Raw genomic sequence first — 22,252 nt, forward strand, 5'->3', positions numbered from 1 at the left:
GTTAGACTTTGTAAATGTTTTTATTTTATCAACAACAAATGCCATATCAGTACTAAGTATGCTGACAATATAGTGTCACATCAATGCAAAACACTGGGAAATGGCTGCCTGATCCATTTTTTGGATTTATGATATTAAAATCAATTGTTAAATTTTGACAAGACATCAGAATTGTAGATGCATGAAAATAATTTCCTGTGATCTTACTTGCAGTAGGTGTCATTTATCATCCCATAGACGTGAATTCCATAGCAGGCATCCATAGCCAAAATTAAGGTAAACCAACCCGTACTGAGATATGAACCTGACTGGACTCTGTAAAAATACAACATACACAAAACAAATTGCAATGAGAAATTACCCACACTTTATCAAAGAAATATAATCTATTACCTGGGACAAAAGGCATTAAGCAACTTGACAATCTGTCAAAACCATACAATTATTTTGAATTATATTGAATTATTTATAGATATGCTCTCATTCTTGCCAGCATGGGGCCTCATGCTATTGTCCACAGAAAAAAATACCATGTTAAATATATGAAGTCAAGCAATGCATCTCCCATGAGATGTAAAATAATTTATTTATTTGTACATCCAAAAGATAACAATTACTAGAGTGTGTAAAATGAGATAAAGTTCAGCAGAAAGCAAACTACAGGCAGGGTTTGTGCTGCACTCGTGGATATGCACTATCCTCTTCCCCAAGCAAAATCTGAATTTGCAGTGGGCTATCCTCTGTGTGAAAATTCACAGAGAGATGAAACTTTCAAGGCCATTTTGGTGGAAAACCATTGAACACAAGGAACTGAAAAATAAAACTTTGTGTGCATCCCTTTACACAAACTTGTACTTTAAGCTCTTTAAGCTCTTTAATATAAGAAAACAGAGAGAAAAGCACAAGACATCACTGTCCAAATTGATGACCTTTGCTCAAATAACTAGTCCCATTAAATCAGTCCAAAAGTATTATCTGCATGAGTAAGAACGAATGATGTGCAAGGATTTGGTCACATACTGGCTATGTATGCAAATGTACGCATTGTTAATTACAGACCAAATCTTGTTCACTCTACTCACACAAGCATTACCAATGGCAGACTGGGAGTCAAAAAAATGACCCATATAATCTAGGCAAGCAACACTTACTACTTTAAAACCTCATAAGCAATAAGAATACATTTAGTACTCAATGCTTACAAACTGGCTGAAGTCCAGCTTTGTGCATGTACTGCTTTCAGTTTGACTGAAATCAATGAAAATCATTATCTTGAAATTATAAATAACATATCCAGTTTCCAAAGAAAGATACCACAGAAGTCATGAAACCATCTTAATAGAGCCCTAACTTTCAGCTGTGTGTGAGTGAGAGGAGGTGATAACGTAGCTTTATGCCACATCTTTTAGCTTTTGGCTTTTGGGTACAGCAGGGAGCTGTCTGTTCTCCACCATAAGTTAAAGTAACCTAAGGTTTGCACTCAATTAAGTTTGGCAGCAAAAGAACTCCCAGGTAGGCTTATGTGCAAATCAGTTTTCCCCATTAACAAAATAGTCTGAAAACATTTTCATCCTGGGGTAGGAATAAAGCTTTCTTGTGGGGGAAGAAAAAAAAAAAAAAACACAAAACAAACAAACCATATATATACATACACACACACACACACATATATATCTATCATACAGCAAGTCATCCAGCCTATAAAACCCAACTTTCCTGTGAGACAGAAGAACCAACTTCAGGTGCTTCTTCCTGATTCAGAGCAAGGACATACCATGGTAACCTCCCAGGTTAATCTGTCAATCAGTGGCATTTGGCTCAGATTTGGTGTTACTTCCTTGCTTTTTCTTGTTGAAGTTTGACAAAGTACTAATTAAGAAGATTGGTAAAAAATTAGTTGCACAACCTTTATGACATTGACCTGACACATACAAGACTGAGATTCAAATTCCTGCTCTAATGAATGCTTACTATTGTGGAAATTAGATAAACTTCAAGGGCTTTACATTCCTAAAGAAATTCCAGAAGTTCAAACAAATCTTTTTTTTTTTTTCATTTTTTTTTTTAAAAAAAAAAGTGAAAAACAACTATCTCAACTCCTGGAGAGTTTCCTGTACTCAAGAACACTCAAAGGACCTTGGGTTACATCTTCTCTTCCTTGTCCATGTCTAGCATTCCCCACAGGTTAGACAGCGTGAACTTCTATCCCTACTTTTTCCTGAAAAGTCTTTATTCTTGGGGAAACTCCTCAGCATCTGTTGGGCTGTCTTTGTAGAGTAGAGGAGCATTCTGGAAGCAAGGAATAGAGGGTTAACTTAGTGCTGAAGGATGGCAAGTGGGAACAAAGGCTGGGTGTTAAATACCCATCTTACATTAGGTGGAGACCAGTTGTAATTGTGCTTCTTTGCTTGACACCTTATAGCCACAGAACTGTACATCTGTTTAGGTGTCCGTTTAGGGTCTCCATTGCTCTGAACAGAATGTTCTCCTGTTGTCTAGCAAAGAGAATTCCCAGCCCGGTTCATGTTACTTCAGAGCAACATTCTGCCATGATAAAAAGCTGCACTGCTTCTAACTTGCTTTCTGCTTTTGCACCAGAGGAACACTATCCTTGAACTTTTAAAGCCATTTAGAATCATAATAACCATTTATAAAAACACTCTGAAGATCAGGACCCTTCCAATATTGGAGGTTCATTGGAGAGTACTATATTGGCAGTAGGATCTGAAATTTGCTATACTCAGGAGGAAAACGGAATTTTAAAAAAGAGTTAATCAATATTTCATGTCCTGTTTTAACACCATTGGACCTTAGTACTCTCATCTATATACTACATTGGCAAGATAAATAAAAACAGCAGAGTGAGTTCCCAGATACCTTCCCTGGGAGATGAAGTACATGACAGAATATAGATTATGTACTTTAAAACAAAGCACTTATATTCCTCCCATTTTTCCCTTTCCTCTGAAGATACATAGGAATATGAGGGAATACACTTAAGCAGTGGGGACTCTGGATGATTTGGTAACACCCTAGAATTCAATCTGATACCATAAAGAGACTTTCAACATTCTAATGAAAGCAATATTAAAAGTGTGAAAACAATTTTAGTTGTCCCTAAAAAGTCATAAATCTCTGAATACTTTTTAAAATATCATCCCATAAAACTGTAGTGCAAAGCAGTGTCTCAGCCCTTGCTATTATGCTAACACTGTGCATGCAATTTCTTTCTCTACAGGAGAGTTTTGCATGTTTTTTGGCCAGAGTTTTTTTGAGACTCATTTGAAAGGGTTTCTCTTGTTACTGTAATTGCATTCAAATTTCAAATTTTGCACACTGACAGTAAAAGAATCCTACAGTTATGCATAGCATGAGTCTATGTTACTGCACAAATCTGAAGGAATATGAACATTAATCCCAAAATAGTGAAAATAGGAGTTTGTTAAGCATCATCTGCAGAAGTACTATAGGCAAATCTGTTGTGATATATGTGTGTGCAGCAAATCCAAAATTGTTCCCTATGGCTCTGAGTGACTTTTTCTTATACTCTAAAATTAATGGGGCACCAGATCTAGGCAGGAAATTGTCTCAACAGCTCAAGAGAAAATAATGCACTATTTTTCAAAAAATGCATTTAAAAAGAAGATGATTTTGCTTTCAAGACATGATTTACAGCTGGATGCAGCAATAAAAAGGCAATGCTCACAAAAAGTTATTTTCTCTGTTTACCTTGAAAATGAAAGTTTATTTTGCATACTTCCTACTTTATAAGGATTCTTAAATGTGAGTTATCAGGATGAAATTCATTCTGCTAAATACCATTCAGCATGCCTGGGAAGTACATAGGCCTATGCTCAACATTAAACAATTGAAAAGACCAATGAAATCAATTTAAGATGCTTAAAACTAAGTATATGCTAGCCTATTTTGCTCTTACTGAAGGCTTAACTATTTAAAATGTTGTTATTTTATCTCAGAATAGAAAAGCTGGTGCCAAGATTACTAGTTATTTGCAAGTTGCCAAACATAAAATTTGCAATTTGAGGCATGCTTCTGTAAACTCCAGTAGAAAGAACTAAGTATAGTTCCTCACAACCCCTTAAGTAGACTTACCTTCTATATTTTAGAAGAAAGTGGTAAAAAAAAAAACAAACTATCTAGGATTGCTAGAATTGTAATGTGTGATATATAAAACTTTAATTAAAAATTAATTTAAAATGTAAGCAATTAGGGTTCTTTTGCCTTAGCTTTCCAATATTCTACAAAAAGCATAGGAAACTGATGTAAAGAAGCTGGAGTAGAGAATGCCTCATAAAAATATTGTAGACTGAAATTCACCTTCTTTGACATCTATAACCATCCTTTGGGGTAGGCTAAACAAAGGAAAAAACAGTTCCTTCTCTCATCAGGGGAAAATGGAGGTATATTATATTTTTTTAATGATCAAGGGAATATGAGTTCAAATTGGGTAAAAGTTTTGTTGTCACTTGAGTTCAGATTTTACCTTAAGATTCCAGAAAGCTCTTTTCTTTATTCAGTTGTTCCAGGATTTTTTTATATGCACAATCAATTCTAGCTCTCTGGTTCAATGGATTGTAATTTCCAGTGACGAGTTCAGTGGTAAAAAATTAAAAATGGAAAAAAAAAATTGTTAAGGTGGAGGCAATCTGTAGACAAGCAATTTCATGTCAATCTGATTTCAGAAAATTATTTAGAAGTCTATTTTTTAATTCTTTCCTTGGAGAAATCAGAGAGCACAGAAGGTCAATTGAGAGTGCTAATTAAGGGGAAAAACTCAGAAATTTAGGACTTCAAGAAGCTATTAAGTAACAGAGAGCTTGCCAAAAGCATTAACAAGACAATTTTTTGCTTCATTTCAAAATATTGCTGTAAAATGGAATTCAACAATGACTGATTGAAATGACAAGATTGTCCAGGCCAATTAGTTGACAAAAATGTATCCTTTCATAAAGGCTGTTTATAGACTTAAATCCTCAGTTGACCTGCCTACCAAAACTATTGAATCAGCAGCAGTTTTATTTGCAGCAGCTTTGTCAGGCCCCTTGATTAATAAATAAATAAAGGTATTGGTCTAAACAAAGAGTCCTGTAATTCAATGAGAGGAGGCTTAACAATGTGAGAGGTGCTTCAGCATGCTAAAACATTTGTAGAAAATGGTTCAAAACAAACAGAAATATTTTCAAGAACAGTGTTAAGATTAGTTTAGACTGTTCAGGTAAACATGTCCCTGGTCTTGTTGCTGCGGGGCATCAAGATCCCGTCAATCTGCGAGGGGTCAGCTTGCTCTGGTTTTGCCTGGCTCTGCCACTCCGGGTGAGTGACCCTCAGCAATGAGGGGCATGTCCCCTCTGTGCTCTCTTGTTGAAAACTACCAGCTCTTTTCCTCCTGGGGTTACAGTAGGTTTGTGAATGATAGTATGTTGCCTTACAACTGAAGATGATATGAAAAATTTATCTACTAGCACAGACTGGTGATCCATTACAAAATTCCCTGCTAACCAAATTAATTCTGTTATTGTACTTATGTTGACTGAGATTTCTCCTTTTTTTTTTTTTTTCCTAAAAAAGCAGATATGAATGTAGCTGCTGAACAGGTCTTCTTTGCCAAATTAGACACCCACATTCCCCAAGTCACACGTTTGGTCTATGCCTTCCTCTTTGTAGCAAGCATAGATTCGCACATGACAGATCAGAATGAGCTGACAGAAAAATGCCCGTACCTCGGAGAGAACAGCAAGGCGCATTTTCTGTGCACCTCTGAGAAGCGTATATACTTCTCATCCCAAAAAGCTGTTTTCTTGAGAGGAAAAAAGGAAATAAATTTGGTACAGGAGAGGGTAAGAGTCTAAATGCTGAAAAGCATTAGCAATTGCCTGGATTTAATTCTGTTTTCTGTAAGACTCAGTGCTTTGTTGCTAATAATTTCATTATATACATTCTGCAGAAATAATTACACAGGAAGAGCAATGAACAAGATGCAAGCACAGAGAATTGATTTCACCTGGTAAAAATGGTTGCTATTTCTGCATTATAAAGATACCTGTTAGGCAGTTGTTTATCATAATTATTCATTCTTTTGTACGTGTGTGCGTGCACGCATGCGTTTGCTTTGCATTCATAACAATGCAGGACATCTAATAATAAACACCCATGCCCCTCAAGCAGTGAGCAGGCTGTCTCACACATTCAAAGGCCCACATGGTGCTTCAGGTCATTGCGAAAAGTGAAACATTTATGTATGGACAGATGTTTTATTATCCATCGTGTATGGTTTCATGCAAAGCTTAAACAAGTGGAATGCATTACGAACAGCACAGGCCACATTCCAGGTTCAGACAGTGACTGTGCCCATCAAGATGTACCTGGGAGTAGACAAGTGATGCCCTCCTGCCAGCTAAAAAACTCTTGGCAGATCATCCTTACAGTGAATCCTGAAAATAAACTGAAGTCAGGTGGCATAGTGTCCAACTGATGTCTAGAAAATATAGATCTTCTAGCTACATTAATAGTGCGCTAATGGAACTCAGAGGACAAGAGTCAGTTACACATTTCAGTTGAATTTGCTACAAACACGCAGCAAAAGGCTACTCCTGGGTCACAAACTAGCCCATGAGAATCTCCCCTTACAATTTAATTTAAAAAGAGATGTAAAAATTAATAATTCCTATGTAAAAATGGCCTTGAGAAAAGGATAGAAAGGACACTGCTGAATGATCTCAGAAGGAAATAGAGAAATTCAACTATTTGTCTTAGTATTTACAATTTTTGGCAAGAAAGGTAAAAACAATATTAGAATTAAGGAAGACTGTGTTCTGCAATGACTGAAATGCATACGGCCTCTGCTTGGGTAAGTAATTTATGCATATAATTCCAATCTTTGTGTTATGTGTAATTTTTTTTTCTTTTCTCTCTATCTCTGCTCTATTCTATGTGGAAATGGGAACAAAGGGGAAAAAAAAGCAACTTAAAGAAATTGACTTCTGCTGCCCAGGCTTCTATAGTTTCCTTATTTCCAATTCCTTGACCTGACTTTGATGCATCTCAGCTCAGTTGTGAACTCAAGCAGCAAAAGAAGGAAGTTATTTCATCCATGCAGAGAGAGCTCCTTCAGACTCCTGTGCTGCTGAGCTCAGAGGAGAAAAGAATTCCTGTTTATCAATAGTAATCATGGAGGTCTAGCTTGCTGCAAAGCACACGGAAAAGAAACAAGACTAATGAATTATCATTGTAAACCCTGCCTTCCATCCAATATATATGCACTATTTTCAAGCTGATTCTCATAGAGGAAAACCTGTGCTACACTTTTCATGTTGAATGACATCCCCTGTAGAGAACAAGAGCTGCTAACTAAATTTCTTACAGTTGTTGGGTTTCTGCAGCTCATACTGACTCTTCAGATAAAATTGTGATCTTGGTGCAAACCACTTACAGAGCAGCAAACCACACTCTTAGATCCAACAAAATACTATCCTTTTTTGGTAGAAACAGTCCCAATCTTCTTTTCTCCCCTACTCTCTTCCATACTCTCCCTGTTTCCAGAAATACATATTCTCTTAATTTCTTTCAAATCCTTTTCTTTGTTTCCCTTTTATAAGTACAAACCGTGGTCTGAGGCATTGTTGATGCCATTGCATGTGCTTGAGCTATTAGGAAAAGATGTCTTTTGTAAATGCCCTGGTTGCAGCTGCCACCTGGGATGGGAATTTAAGCAGCTCCTGCATGATAACCGGTAACCTGGACCCAGTGGAGGTGTATGGTGCAGAAAGAGAAATTGATGGGCATGGCTCTGCAAATCTCCATTAGCACTTAGATTTAGTTGACAAGCAAATGGATGGTTAAATCAGAAGAGGATCCACAGAAGTGTTAGGTGTCACTGACAAATTGGTCAGATTTTTTTTCTTTTCTACATTTTTTTTGTCATACTAATAACCATCACAACTATGCAATTATGTTTGGAAAGACAGGAAGCTAGATTCCCATCAGCAGATTTAAGGGCTAAGCTGTTGGCATCTTTACAGTCATTTTTCTCCTTGGAAATTACCCGAGTAAAAGTCACTCCACCCTGAGAAAGACTGAGATCATCAGGAAATGCAACTCTTGTGGCTTATGCCAGTTTAGGGCTTTCTTCGCAGTACAATTAATTATGTTTCCAGGGATTGAAGCAAATGGGAGGTAATACCAAATTTGCTTTCCCTGGGTAATAACTTGAACCTGCAAGCTAGTTGCAGCACCACACTGTACTCCCATCCCACTACTTTTCACTTTCTGTTGGCTTGGTCAAAACCTTACTGCAAAAGAGCACATCCCTGATGGCTGGTGACACAGGGACTGATGGCTGAAACCTCGACACCAGTTTCATGACTTGCGCCAGGGGCTTCTGGAGGGCAGCTTTATGCACTCTTCTCTTCACCAGTAGCCTGCAGCCAATTTGGTGAATGCTGGTTCAGCATTTTCCCACTGAATGAAAGGGAGCAGAGAAGGATTTACATGTTCATCTTCTGTAACTAAAAATGAACCAAAACTCAAAAGTGTGCCAAAGGGAAGAAAAAAACAAAAATAACATGACTTTTTCCTGCATCTACATTTAAATCAACACTTGCTGTCTTGGGCCTCCACATTTTTCTCCGGGGAGGATGTAAACTAAACAGAGCTGCAGTTAATCCAGGATCCCCAAAGAGAATTAATTAGGCAGGCTTTCCCACCCTTTTCTTTTGGTATCAAAGGGCACTTACTACTCCTAGCTGCATATTTTAGTGAAATCTATTGTAGGTGAACATAGAAGAAATTTCTCAATTAGCTCTTACCTTGTCAAGACAAGACACTGAAGGGCGCTCCTCTAACCTTGGCTGAAAGCAGCTTGTATTTTTCATAAAAACACGTTACTAGTTTTTGGTATTTTTAAAGCAAAAAGTAAGAGACAACTTTCTAAAGATGCTCATTGTATGTCTGTGATGTTGGGATGGAAACAGAGGCTATTCTATAGGTATTTTGTCTTACTACTATGGTGAAAATGAAAGAACAGCTAGCACAAGACTGTACCTTTAACGCTTCTTTCGAGTGGGGAGAACACTGCACCAGATACTGGCTGACAGAAACAACACTGATGGACACCAGCTGATATACTTCTGAATTTTCTATAGTCTGCAGTCATTGTGTTAATTCAATTGCTACCTCTTTGATGTTAACATGGAGGGGAGGGCAGTGTGGCATTTTTCTCCCTATATCTCACATCTATCTGAGAGTTTTGTTTTTCATCAGGATGGAGTCTCATCAACAAAAAACTTATGGAAGACCAACTAGGCTACAAATCAGAAGTTTCATTTCTGAAAGGAAAATATTCTCTGAAAAAAAGAAAACTCAAAACCCACAGATGAGGCCTTCATTGGTGCATATCCCACTATTAACAACATATCTCTCCCCACCTGTAGTATTCATAAGAGTGTTTCCAGATATTCTAAAATTAATTCCTAGCTCATTGCTAAATTATTTACATTATGGTAGCACTGCGAATCCTCACTGTGCAAGGCACTATACACCCACAGGTGACAGCCTCTGACACAAAGAGTTTACCTGTCAAATAATCAAGAGAAACAGTTTCTTAGGAGAAAGTACATCTCCTTATTTCTAGCTCTTACAGGGAACTGCTACATACTGCAATTTGCTCCTTTACATTTAAGGTACGTACATAAGTAGTAATTTAACATGCATGCTAAAATCTCTCCATCAAGTATAGTAGGTAGAATGAAATAAAAAAATGCACGACCTTCTAGTCCTGTTCCATAGAAACTCCCTACAATACTGTATTGTGTTACAAAGCCACATTCTGTGAAATTGAATCCGGAGCTACAGAGAGCGAGTAGTGTTCTCTCCACTACCTATTTGTACAAGCCAAAAGTTCATTTTAGATTATGGAACATCAATATTTTTAGCAAAATGAAATCTTAAATCCAGACAAATTATTCTGATATGGAAAAAAGGAGTTAAAAATAGATCTTGCGTGGGTCTGAATTTTAATTCAAATGCAAGAGGCCATAATGTAACCCATCAGTCAAGCTTTGAAGATGAACTGCTAATTAACACAGATGTTGCCTTCCCTTTTACTACTGTAACTTTTTCCAGATTAACTTTTTCCTTAATGTAGAAAAGGAAAAAAATATTTCTCTTGCCTTTTTTTTTTGATGTACTATCTAATAAAACACACACATACATGTATAGATATCACGTTACTCTTTAGCTAGCAATAGGTCTAGTCTTTCACTGCTTTCCTAATTAACTCACCTATGTTCAGCACCCTAAAAAGAAGCAAACAATCACTAGCATCACTAGCCTCTGAGCTACTGAAGCATCCCCTTCCTTCTCCACAGCTCTGTCTACAGAGCAGCTGGCTTTCTGATGGGCACCTCTCCCTGACACACATAGTGGACTGAAGACCTTGACGTCTCTTGAAATACAGTTTCAAGGAATTAAAGGTCCACTTGAAATATAATATCCTCACAACATGCAAAATTAGCTTTTGTCTCTCCCTCTGTTCTGCAAGAGCCACTACATTTATGCAGCAGGGTCTTCTGAAGGCCAGATGTCTGCAGCCATTGACACAAGTATTTACGTTGAAGGCAGCACCTTAATTGCAGGCAAGACAGATTAGGCAGAACAGACAAAGAATGATGCATTTTTTCCCCTCAAACAGTCATACAGCATCCTTTGGAAAAAAGCAGCAAACGATTTGGAAGCAGAACAAACGCCACGGAGAAGTGCATAGGAAGAGGAACTACGGATCAGAGTAGATTCCCTTCTAGTCCACTTTGCAGTTCCTTCAGCATTCGACGATGTTGGATTGTTTTTCCTCATATTCATTGAACAGACTGCAGGAGGGTAACTGTGCAAATGGAAGCTGGGAGAAAAATCTCCATACTTATTACAACAGCAGTGAAATGCTCTAGAGGAGAATTTTTATAGCTTCCCTGCCATCAACTGAAGTAGCAAATTAGTTAATTTTCTGAGTCTTACAAAATCCAGCTTTTTGAGAATAGTAAACTCAAGAATTATAGGACTAATCATCTAGCCAGCTCATTGTCAGACAATGCTAATGCCTAATTATCAAATATGGTGAAGAATTCAATTAGCTTCAGTTATTTGAAATTTCCAGCGAACCAAAGTTATTAGAACAGTCATGAAGCAGGACAGTGGTCCTCCACTTTACAAATAAATGCTCTGATTCCTCCTCCACATATTATATTGCTCTAAGTGATATCACATCTTCAGTAATTCCTGGTAACAGCAAGTTAAGGTTTGGATACATGGCCAGTGAAGCTCTGCAGACAAGCAGCCCTTCAGCAGCCCACACCACACACCTGGCAGCGTACATCAGAGGCTGTTGCTGCTCTCTGGGCATCAAAGTTCAGGACATCAAAATTTACCGAATTCATGAAGGATTTGCATTACGAACATTAAAACAAGCTAATTTGTTACAACTATAAACCACAGCCCACTTGCAGATGACTCCAGACTACATCTTTTTGGTACCAAATTGTAAAATTCAAAAGTGCTAAAATTGATTATATAGTTACATTGCAAAGAACCTAAGGTAACACTAATAGCTACATTGCCGAAAGGAATACCAGATTAAAAATTAACATTTCGATCACACACAATACCAGAGATAGCATCACAATTAGCTTTACAAAACAACATCATTCTTTATGAGGCTTTTTCTTTGCCTCTTCATGCTATTTGCCTGATAAGCCCTTGCCAACAAAGACATTATACTAATTACAATTAGTTATACAAAGTGTGGGACAACTGAAATGATTTATTGATTTTTCCTCACAAAATAAACCTTATTATGAATTCTAAGTATACAATAAGGAAAATAAAGTAGCAGCCCCAGATGGCATGTTTACTCCAGACATGTATGAATGTGAATACACTTACAGAGACACTCAATCCATTTAAAACTTTAATCTTAAAATAGTTGTCTGGAAAACATCAGTGCAGAGTAGGTTTTATGCAATTAAATTCCCTTTCCTCTGAGAAGAGACATTTGAGGTACAAAGCCAAGAACTGAGCTGCTTTCTAAAAAAAACGTAGAACTAAGAGGCTCTTTCAGCAATAGTTGTGTTTTTTTTTTTTTAAAAAAAAAGACAGTGTCCAGGCCAACAATATGAACATTTGTTATGCAGTATTAAGACAGCACTGACTGCACTTGCATTTGATATGATCTGTTATCTATGTGAAATCTGAAGAGATGCAAAGAATATGAAACTGTGTGTCCTAGTTTTGGCTGGAATAGAGTTAATTTTCTTCTCAGTAGCCAATGTGGTGTTGTGTTTTGGATTTAGGATGAGAGTAATGCTGGTAACGCGCTGATGTTTCAGTTGTTGCAGAGCAGGGCTCACACAGAGCCAAGCACTTCCCTGCAGCTCATGCTGCCTGCCAGCAAGGGGCTGGGGGTGCCCCCGGAGCTGGAGGGGGCACAGCCAGGACAGCTGGCCGCAAGTGGCCAAAGGGACGTCCCATGCCACAGGGCGTGATGCTGAACAACAGAACTGGGGGGCTGACCGGGGGGCTGCTGGGGGACGGGCTGGGCATTGGTCAGCAGGTGGTGAGCAATTGCATTGTGCATCACTTGTTTGCATATTCCTTTATCATCATCATCTTTATTTTCCCTTCCTTTCCTGTCCTATTAAACTGTCTTTATCTCAAGCTAAGAGTTTTACCTTTTTGTTTTGATCCTCTTCCCCTTCCCATGGGGTAGGGGGGACTGAGCCAACAGCTGTGTGATGCAGAGCTTTCTGCTGGGTTAAACCACAATGCTGTGTTAAATATCTTTCTGGGCTTAAATACCTATCTGTGTTAACAATCATTCATATCTAGGCCTGGAAATAATGTAGGAATCTCTGCTTCGGTTCTTTGGGAACTCATTCTAACCATTTCTACAAGAATGTTCTACAAATGTTCCTTTGTCCTCCACCCTGCAACATCATGAATGATCCTCAAAGCATACTGAGAGTTCACTGATTCTGTGAATATCACCAGTGTTCAAATGTATTTCCATCAAGGACGTGCATGGTCTATGTCTGAGCAGAATTTCTTCCTTCATGGGGACCCTCCTCATAACTCTGTATGTTAAATTCCTTTGAAGTTCAAAAAACAAGCAAACAAACAAAAAAACCTAGACTTACTGAAAAATGAATAGCTGATCCAGTTTGATGTTCTCCCAGCTCTTTTATTTCCCCTATCTCCAGGGCTCCAACTCAATCAAGCCTGTAGATACAAACCTTCCGTAATGCAGATGATGAATATATACAAGTAAATGTGGCTTAGATGCAACAGCCACACTCACAAACAAGCAGGTTTATTCCCTGTTCTCTGCAGTGCCTTTTGTTACTACACCAGCCATTTTGTCCTCAATCTTGACAGAAGGTATAGCACTTAGGCAAAACACATTTCTTCTCTCTTTTTTCTGGTCTGCAAGTCAGCATTATCTGGTTAGGTCTACTTCCTCCGGCTTGTTCAGTCTCGCTTATCAGACATGCTGGAAAATATTTCCAATAATAAGCCACCAGAAATCTGCCTTCATATCTGGTATCAGGCTACATATAACAGAAATCTTTTCATTTTAGTTTTAAAGTATTGCTTCATTCAACAAGCTGACTGCTGGCTGACACACAATCTAACCTAAAGGCTATGGATCAGCAGGTAAATGCAGAAATTCTATTAGTTTTCAGACCTGAGGTTTACGCCTTTCATTTCAAATGAAATCAAAATCCTACACATGAATAGGTAAAGCACAGAGTAAAGATCCTTTCTTAAAGCCATCCATTACCTATTACATGAGTGTGAGGAAGAAAGCAGTTTCTGCATCTTGTAGATACTGTGCTCAATGACTCTGGCAAGGATGGTAAATAGCAGACATAAAAGAGATCCATTCTGAGGAAAAATTAAAACCATGACGAACGTTATAGTAGGCAATGTGAAATCCTGCAAAGGCACAAAGGTAGGCATATTCAGATATGTTTGGTATTAACAAAACCTCTCTGAGCTTGTAAAAATAGGACCTCCTTACCTAAACCTGGATTTCAAAGTCATAGGCAAACTTCTCTATGCTTTAGAGATTTTGGAAATAAGCAACCTCATTTAGCACCAGACTAAGGAAATAGCACAAAACTGCATATTACAGTGTCCATAATGTTTATGAACTATATATATATTCAAACTGAAAGAATAACCAGCAGTAAAGAGATTTCATTCTTTTGTTCCTTCAATAAGTGTACATACTTTTGATATGCAATCAGATTGCCTACTCAGCTTTATATATAAAACTACAAGGGGTTTGTGCATGGTTGGCACCTGACTCCATTTTACCATTTGCTCTAAAGAGATAAGTTCACTGGAAGTGAACTCAGAGCACAGGTGCCAGCACTTTGACACACTATACAGACAAAAATTTATATCCGTGAGTATAACTCGCTTCTGGTGTGGGCTGGCAGAACTTCACGGAAGTCACTGGAACCACCTCTGCCAGAGCTGAATTTTTTCTGTGAGACTGGTACATTGTACATAGAAGTACTTTTTGGAGATAAGGCTCCCTAATATGGAACCCGCCATACATCTGTGATAAGAATATATCTACATTCTAGCTTTGTGGCTCAGAGATTTCTTATTATTTACACAGTTCCTATATAATTATGCCAAACACTGTTTTCCTCCAAAAGAGTTGATGATGATTGTCTTAGCAAAAGAAAATCAATTGTGATTACCTAATCACAATTATGATCACACTAATAGTGTTTGATTTTTGTTGTTGTTGGTTTGTTTGTTTGTATTCTGTATTTCTCATTCTGCACATTCAGTTAAAGAAATTGCTCCATGATTTCACTATTTATTCAGGAAAAATACTTAAGAAAAGCATGACTTTTTCTACTTTGAAAAATTAAATGTAATGTTTGTCATTGGAGTATGGCATTAAACAGTAAAGTTATTCGAATTCTTGGGCCTCTTCTTTCTCATTATAGAAGCCTACTCACATCTTTCATTTGTATTTTGTGTTTATTTGCATTTCATCTGTGTTTTCCTTTGGCAATAGGTTTGATAGCCTCTTGTTTCATTTTGCACTGATGCTATCTTACAGCTTGATGATTACGAGTCAGTTGGTATTCCTTACCATAGCTCATAGCTATTACAATATTCAGTCCTCATGTATGGATTCTCCACCATAACTCTCTCAACATTTTCCCCAAGAGAGGTAGAATTGTCGCTGTTACACAGAGCTGAGAAGAAACAGAAATCCACACCGTGTAAGACGATTTCACCCTATGTGGTCATTCAGGTCAAGAAACGTTACCTCATCTGTCTTAGAACAAAAGCAAACAGAAACCTCAAGACACAATGGCCAAGTCCAGCTCCCAGTTAAGTCCGCTATGCCAGTTACATCACAGCTTACAAAAGAACTAAAAATAAAGCTATGGTTATTTTTTTTGTCTTACAAAAGATGATAGTGGACATGCTGGTTTATCTTGCCCTTTTGAAAGGTATAATGCCAGTGTTTCTCCTGATTCCGCATGAGAACTTTTGACAAGGAAAATGCCCTGAATATTCCAGTCAAAGGCTTCAGAACGGTACTTCAAAACTGACATTCTGTTGGCATACACTAAAATTGGGGTTGCTGAAGGCTAATATAAATACAGTGTCTGAGCTGGCACCGTTGCTTATGTAGCACCTTCCACACACACACCCACTGACAAATTCAGCCAGTTGTGGGGGAATGTGGAAACTGTTTAACGGTGCAGCAGTGATTAAGGGCGATTTAGGATGGGGATGAAGAGCCATGTATCAAGTGAACTCCCCAACAGCATGGGAGATGCTTGTTCAATGCTGGCAGGAGAGGAATACTGATATGGAGCAGTTTCCTAATGCATTCTTGAATTACCTCGGAAATCACTCATCTAAGTATTGACCGGATCTGACTACGTTTAACTTGTTAGATCTGATGAGATCAGGTGGTATGGCTGCAAGTTTGTGATAAGAAGTCAGTGTTAGAAAGAAACTGAAGATCTCAGAAAAGCAAAGAAAGAAACCGTACAAGCCTAAAGTATTCATATGGAAATTATTCGATATAAACAGCTAATTTCTTTTTGAACTGCTCACATAATTGTCTATAACCATCTATCATCAATAAAAACTACATGGATTCACAAACTATTACCATATGAAACAATGCAGGCATCGTGCATCTCATAGGTTTACTAGCATTGCTCAGGGCTTTGCTATTTTAGAGTAATGTCATTATCCTTTATGCTGTGTAGTATTGTCCTCCATTGTGCACTATTCATTATTAGACACTTTGTTATGCACAGCCTCTGCAGATATATAATACACAGAGATTAAGCTAAACTGATTTACTGATACCATAGACATACGTTGCACTGAGATCTGTCACAGGTATTCCTTATGCTTACAAGAAACAGCAAATGAGTTATATTTATACACTTGAGGATCACTTTTTGTAAATGTTGAATGATTTTAGTGGGGACATTGTGATTTTGTTTTCCTTCAATTTGTTCCTAAGAGGATGTAAGAAATAAAAATTTACTGGTAGGGGGAAGGAATATAAATTAAACTATTTTATGAAAGCCATTCCTTAAAATGACTCAGACAATAAATTTCAACAATTGTTCACATGCTGCAGCTTCTGTAAGCACCTGCGAATAACAATACAGGTGGAGAAAGAAGAGAGAACATCTTCAGCTGAGATGACGCAAGTTTGCTATTTCATTGTGCAAGCATAATCAGAGAGCTGCTCTTCAAACAGGGAACTGTCACTTCCCTTATGGGCCTTGAATGATGCTTTGCTCTTGTTTTACCTTTGTGTTTTTATTTGGCTTCTTCAAGTGCATGTAAAGAACTAGTTTGAAACAATGCTTATTTTCAAATACTGCCCATTTCTACCCTGCAAACTGCAATGGAGACTAGACAGGCTCCATAACATTTAAACAGAGTTTATAGATGCTGTAAGAAGCAGCTGGACTGGAAGTGTTTTGTACAGCACAGTGTTTGAAAAGATGTTAGATACGATCTCACTCAGTCCTCAACAACCCCAGAAAACGAACACATAAGATATTATGCCATTTTTCCTAGGAAGGGTGTTTTTACTTACCTTCCTAGAGATTTCAGGAGTTTACCTTTAAGAAGAGTCTGGAATGAAGGCATAACAAATACAAAATTATCTCCTCCTGATAACTTACTTCACTATTGCATAAATTGCATGAAATGCAATTCTGTATTGCATGAATGCATGAAAATTAGCCATGGGAAAAAACACATTTTACACTGCAGTCTGGAACTGAAACACACGTTGCTGAAATGCTCCTTCCTAAGCAGTTTAATAATGCACATAAATGAGACCTCAGCATTATGCAAGGTATTCAAGGATGAATACTAACATTTAACAAGCTGAAAAGCTGAGACTCAGGTGAACAAAGCTAGGTCTATATGGCTCACAGCTAAATCTGTGCTGAGTTTATATACCATCTTCACTCATGCTCAGCAGCTTGTCAGCCAGCGCCCGAACGTAACTATGTGGCAGACAACGCTACCGCTCCAACTATTTATCACCACCACCAACTGCAGGTTACTGATCCCACAGTTCCAGCAGCAAAATATGTCCACCCCATGCAGGTCCTAAGCAGCTCCCAGCAAAATAACCAGACTAGGCTATGTCATGTCCACTGGAAGCACAGCTGAATTTGTTTTTTCAGCTGGCAGACAGCTGAATTTGCACTGGGACAGCAACCCCCAGTGGCTGGGCAGACAGAAGCAGTTAGGAAGTGGCTGTGTCTTAAAGCAGTGCAGCCAGCAGGGGTATGTGTGTAAACCCTCTGCGGATGTGTATTCATGAGCCTTGACAGAGCAGCTTCCAAGAATTTTCTATTAATAGGAAACTGGGAAAGTAAATGAGTCAGAGGAGGGAAAGCAAAGTATCTGATATTTTGATTATGGACAAGTAACCAATTTCAAAAATACTTTATAAACACAATTATTGGAACCACATCTTTTTCAAGACTACATCGAAGTATGCCTAGTATCCACATACAAAGATTATCATTGTAATCGTAATTGCTTCGCCGCTCCAGGAGTCCACTCCAGGAGCCTGCAGAGCTGACTAAAGATCATTCAGCTCACCTCATTGTCTCTTTTACCTGGCACCACATTGTTATTTACCTGAGCAGTAGTTATAACCCCCCACCCAATTCAAACATTATGCAATGTGACAGAATATTGCCAACTTCAGAGAAGACCACTAGTAAACCACTCCTCCCTAAGCAAATAATGGTGAGAGCTTTTTGGTGCTTTGCCTTAGGTGCTTAACGTTGTTCAAAAATAATCACAAGGGGAGGCGGAAAAGATATTTGACAGAGCTGTTAGGTGGAAGCTAACATTATGGATTTGCTTTCAGTAGCAGAAGGTAGAAGATAAATGTACATTCTAGAAAATAATCTGTCCTTTTCTCCTATTTTCTCCTATTTGTTTAAAAAAAAATTTCAATTAAAATTCTTTTTTTTTCTTTTTTTTTTTTTTTTCCCAAAATGCCATAAAAACGAAGGTGTAAGATTATTTACGTTCTTTAAGATCTCTTCTGGTTTTGGTCTGGCAATGCACCATACTGTGCTCATACCTAAATGACTGTGTGGATAGAGGGCCTCAACTATCACATACTAAGAATGAGTGCTTGCACAAAGTTGTACTGAATTATTAAGTTGCCTTCACTTAAGCACTCCAAAATTAATAGTAGCCTTTCTGTTTCTGTTCAAAGTGCTTCCTTGGGGAAAAAAAACAGAAAAGCTATTAAGATATTAGCACACCTGTAAATTAAGCAGGCATTCAGACTTATTAACTGCAGCACACAGATGCTATCTGAGGTACCCAAATGGCTCACTCTTGCTCCCACTGAAATCACCAGCAGGACTCTCATTGTCTCCAGAGTCATATAATCAATCCCATAGGATCAGCAGCAAATCAACTAAAGACAAATCTAACTCTCAATCAATTGCATTAAGAATGCATAGTAGTCTACAGAACAACAGAAAGGCAATGTATTTGGCAAACACAAGTTGCACAAAACAACAGCTAAATACAGCACGCTCCACGAGGTGTAGGCGAGCCTTTGCAACACGAGCACCTGTGTAAAATTTGCCCTGGCAGTTCTCAAACATCTCCCTTACAGGTGGGCAATGTGCACGCAATCATCCAATTGGGACGGAGAGGCCTGTTGAAAAAGTGAAAATCCCTGTCTGCATCTGCCTCTGAACCTCAAGCAGAGCTGATAAACCTAATGACTCCCTATGAGGAAAAATATATTCAATAAATCATCATGAATAACTAAGGGGGATGTATGCTTAGGTTGGGTATGCAAAGAAAATCTTCATCCTGGCTTGAATGCAGGCAGAAATTCTTGAAGTAAAGAATTTCACATAAGATTAAATGATGGTAAATCCTCTTTCATTGTGCCTCACTGTACAGACTATCCTTCACTGAATGCAGGCTTCGAATATGGGGGAGCTGGTTTCTGAGAGTGCCATCCTTCACTGCCTCAAGTTCTTAGCTTTTTTTTTGTTTTTCTCAGCCAACTCCACACATTCCTCTCACTAACGAGTGCACCTCTACCACAAAACAGACATCAAAATGACTGCCACACCACAGAATTCAGGTTTCCTCAACAGAATAGAAAAGAGACATATTGTCCAATCCTATTTCCCCAAATGATGCAGAATTTCCTTCAGTGAATTGACCTGATGTTCCTGGTAGTTTTGCATTTCTTTTCCAACATGTCCTGTTCAATAAAGTTTGAATAAATCTTCAACAGTTTAAATGAACTGCTCTGGAAAGGGCAAGCAATCAACTTCAAAGCCAAAGGAAAATGACCATTTTTCATTACAGAATTTATATATCATTCAGAAGCAATATCTTAATTTTAACCCATATGGCATCCACAAATGAGCTTCAGCCTCACCTGAAATACGCAAAATCTTGCTGAAAGAAAAAAAATGTGCTCACAGCCTTTTACCAAGTTCCAACAGAAGACATTGAGTATTCAAGAGGAAAACAGTGCCAATGATATAATATTGCAAATATTTCTTGAGTATGAAGCAGGAATGATTCAATAGTTTCCTTTGAGAAATTGTGAAACATTTTTTTTCTTGCAAAGAAGTAAAGAACTTGTGAAAGTCTATAACTATTACACTCTAAATAAGTATTAGGTACAGAAATAAAATACACAACAGTTAGGAAAAAAAAAAACAGTCAAAAGTTTCTAATCATGAAACTTGTACAGTATCACCCTACTGGTTTCTTCTGGAATAGAAATGAGTATCACAGTGATTAAAAGGAGGAAAAGCAATAATTATATAATTAATTACTAAGGATAGAGGAATAAAATCCTTAAAATTGCAGATGTATTCCCATGGGGTTTGCTATTTGACACCTAAGACATCTGCCAGGAAGAGGTCAGCTGAACTAATCAGTGCTTATACCTTGGCATCGCCACTGAAACACGTCAGCTCTCCACTGCAGGGAGTGGAGCAGTTATTACTTGCTGCCTATGACACTAAGTCTCCGAAACAGGCTAGGCTTGATCCTGAATGGAGCTCTGACTGATGAGTCTTTTATAAGCCAAAGAAATCTATACACTGGGTGTCTCAGGAGACGAGTAGTTCAACTTCCTTTGGAGTACCTTCCTCTCCTCTGGCTTTCAGAGCGCTCCTTTTCCAGTGTAGTAACTACAGAATGGAAAAAGAATCAACTGAAATTCAGTATCAGACAACTAACTTTGTGGGACACAGCTCAGAGGAAAGTCAAATGTTTTTTCTTATATTCATTTATCTGAACACAGGGTTTAAGCATTCACCACTAGCCGTGAATTCACCTTCTCTCATTGCAGAACCACAGCTTCTCCGGTTGGTCTCACAGGCTGTTCTCAGACCTAATGCAAAACCATCTCTTCATAAATTGGGAATTGTAAAATCTCACAGTGAATGCCTGGCAGCAAACAAACAAATGAAACAACACATCACAGAATAAAAGCAGACATAAAAAAACCCTCATGTATAAAAATTAGTTGTCAGATAGCTGATGACTCCATTCTGTCTTCCTGTAGCTTGTAATACCTAGGAAACCACCCCTCCGCATTTATCACTGTTTACCAGTACCACTCAGGTCTCAGAGCTTGGACCAGCTACAATTGCCACCCACTCCATATTCATGGAATCCATCTCTTTCTCATGCCATCTGTTCTTTGTCCCAGACTAATCATGATATATAGGGTGATATGATTGCTAACTGCTCTGCACACTGCTCCTGGTATCTTACCGTAGCTTTCAGCAGACTCACAACCGTGAGGCTGTGCATACCGTCTCTAAACCTGTGGCGTAAAACCACTGGAGCAAAGAGGCAAGTTTTAGGACTGGCACTACTTCTTGTACTATCATCACTCCTTGTTCAGTGTTAGAAGAGAGATTCTCTCTGATTTCTTACCACTACTATCCTTCAAAGCTACGTTTGGTGCAAACAAATCTGGCGATAATGGCTTCTGTTGGATAACACGGGATCATGTTTTGAAATTGGACTTCGAAAGGACTGTAAGGTTTACCCCTGAAAATTAGGCTTTGATCGGTCTGTTTGGGAGAAAGGCTGGTTATCAGTGATAACACATGTATTTAGACTCTTACAGAAACCTGACAGGTGCCAGACATAAGAAATTATCATTTTCCTCTGTGAGTCTGGCTCCATTACACACATATTCAGATCCCATTTTTGTTAGCCAAACCCCTGTTTAAAAAATCATTTTACAGGTTTTAAGAAGCCCACAGTCATTTATTCAGAGTTTTTCCTTTTTCTTTCAGTCAGATATTAATAGAACAGCAAAGAAAAATGTTCTCATGGTTTAAAGAACACATTTTTCTCTGTATCTGCCTCTGCTTACATGTGAGGGGAAAAAGGCTCTGATAATCTACAGTACAAGCAGGGAAGGTGTCAAGGGAAAACTTATCTTTTAAAATGCTTTCCTGTTTTATTTCAGGTGAAACAGGCAGTTAATATGCTAGAGGCTGTTTTCCGTGTAGCCCAGAACACTAAAGAGAAGTAGTATGTTAAATATCATATATACAGCCTGCATCATAACACAGCAGCCTAGATACTGCAGGAAAATGTGACAACTTGAGATGGATTGGCAGGGGTA

The 22,252-nt window shown here is 38.2% G+C and overlaps 1 protein-coding gene across 3 annotated transcripts in view; it reads right to left on the reverse strand.

Moving 5' to 3' along the window:
- The window catches only part of ST6GALNAC3 (ST6 N-acetylgalactosaminide alpha-2,6-sialyltransferase 3), a 238,283-nt gene that overhangs the window by 9,023 nt on the left and 207,008 nt on the right, over window positions 1–22,252 (reverse strand). For all 3 annotated transcript variants that reach the window (XM_048059047.2, XM_067001649.1, XM_048059048.2), the window contains exon 4: window positions 208–315. In XM_048059047.2, the coding sequence (XP_047915004.1) occupies window positions 208–315 (108 nt within the window). The remainder of the gene's footprint in view (window positions 1–207; window positions 316–22,252) is intronic.

Source organism: Anser cygnoides, chromosome 8, assembly GCF_040182565.1.
Source record: "Anser cygnoides isolate HZ-2024a breed goose chromosome 8, Taihu_goose_T2T_genome, whole genome shotgun sequence".
NCBI lineage: Eukaryota > Metazoa > Chordata > Aves > Anseriformes > Anatidae > Anser > Anser cygnoides.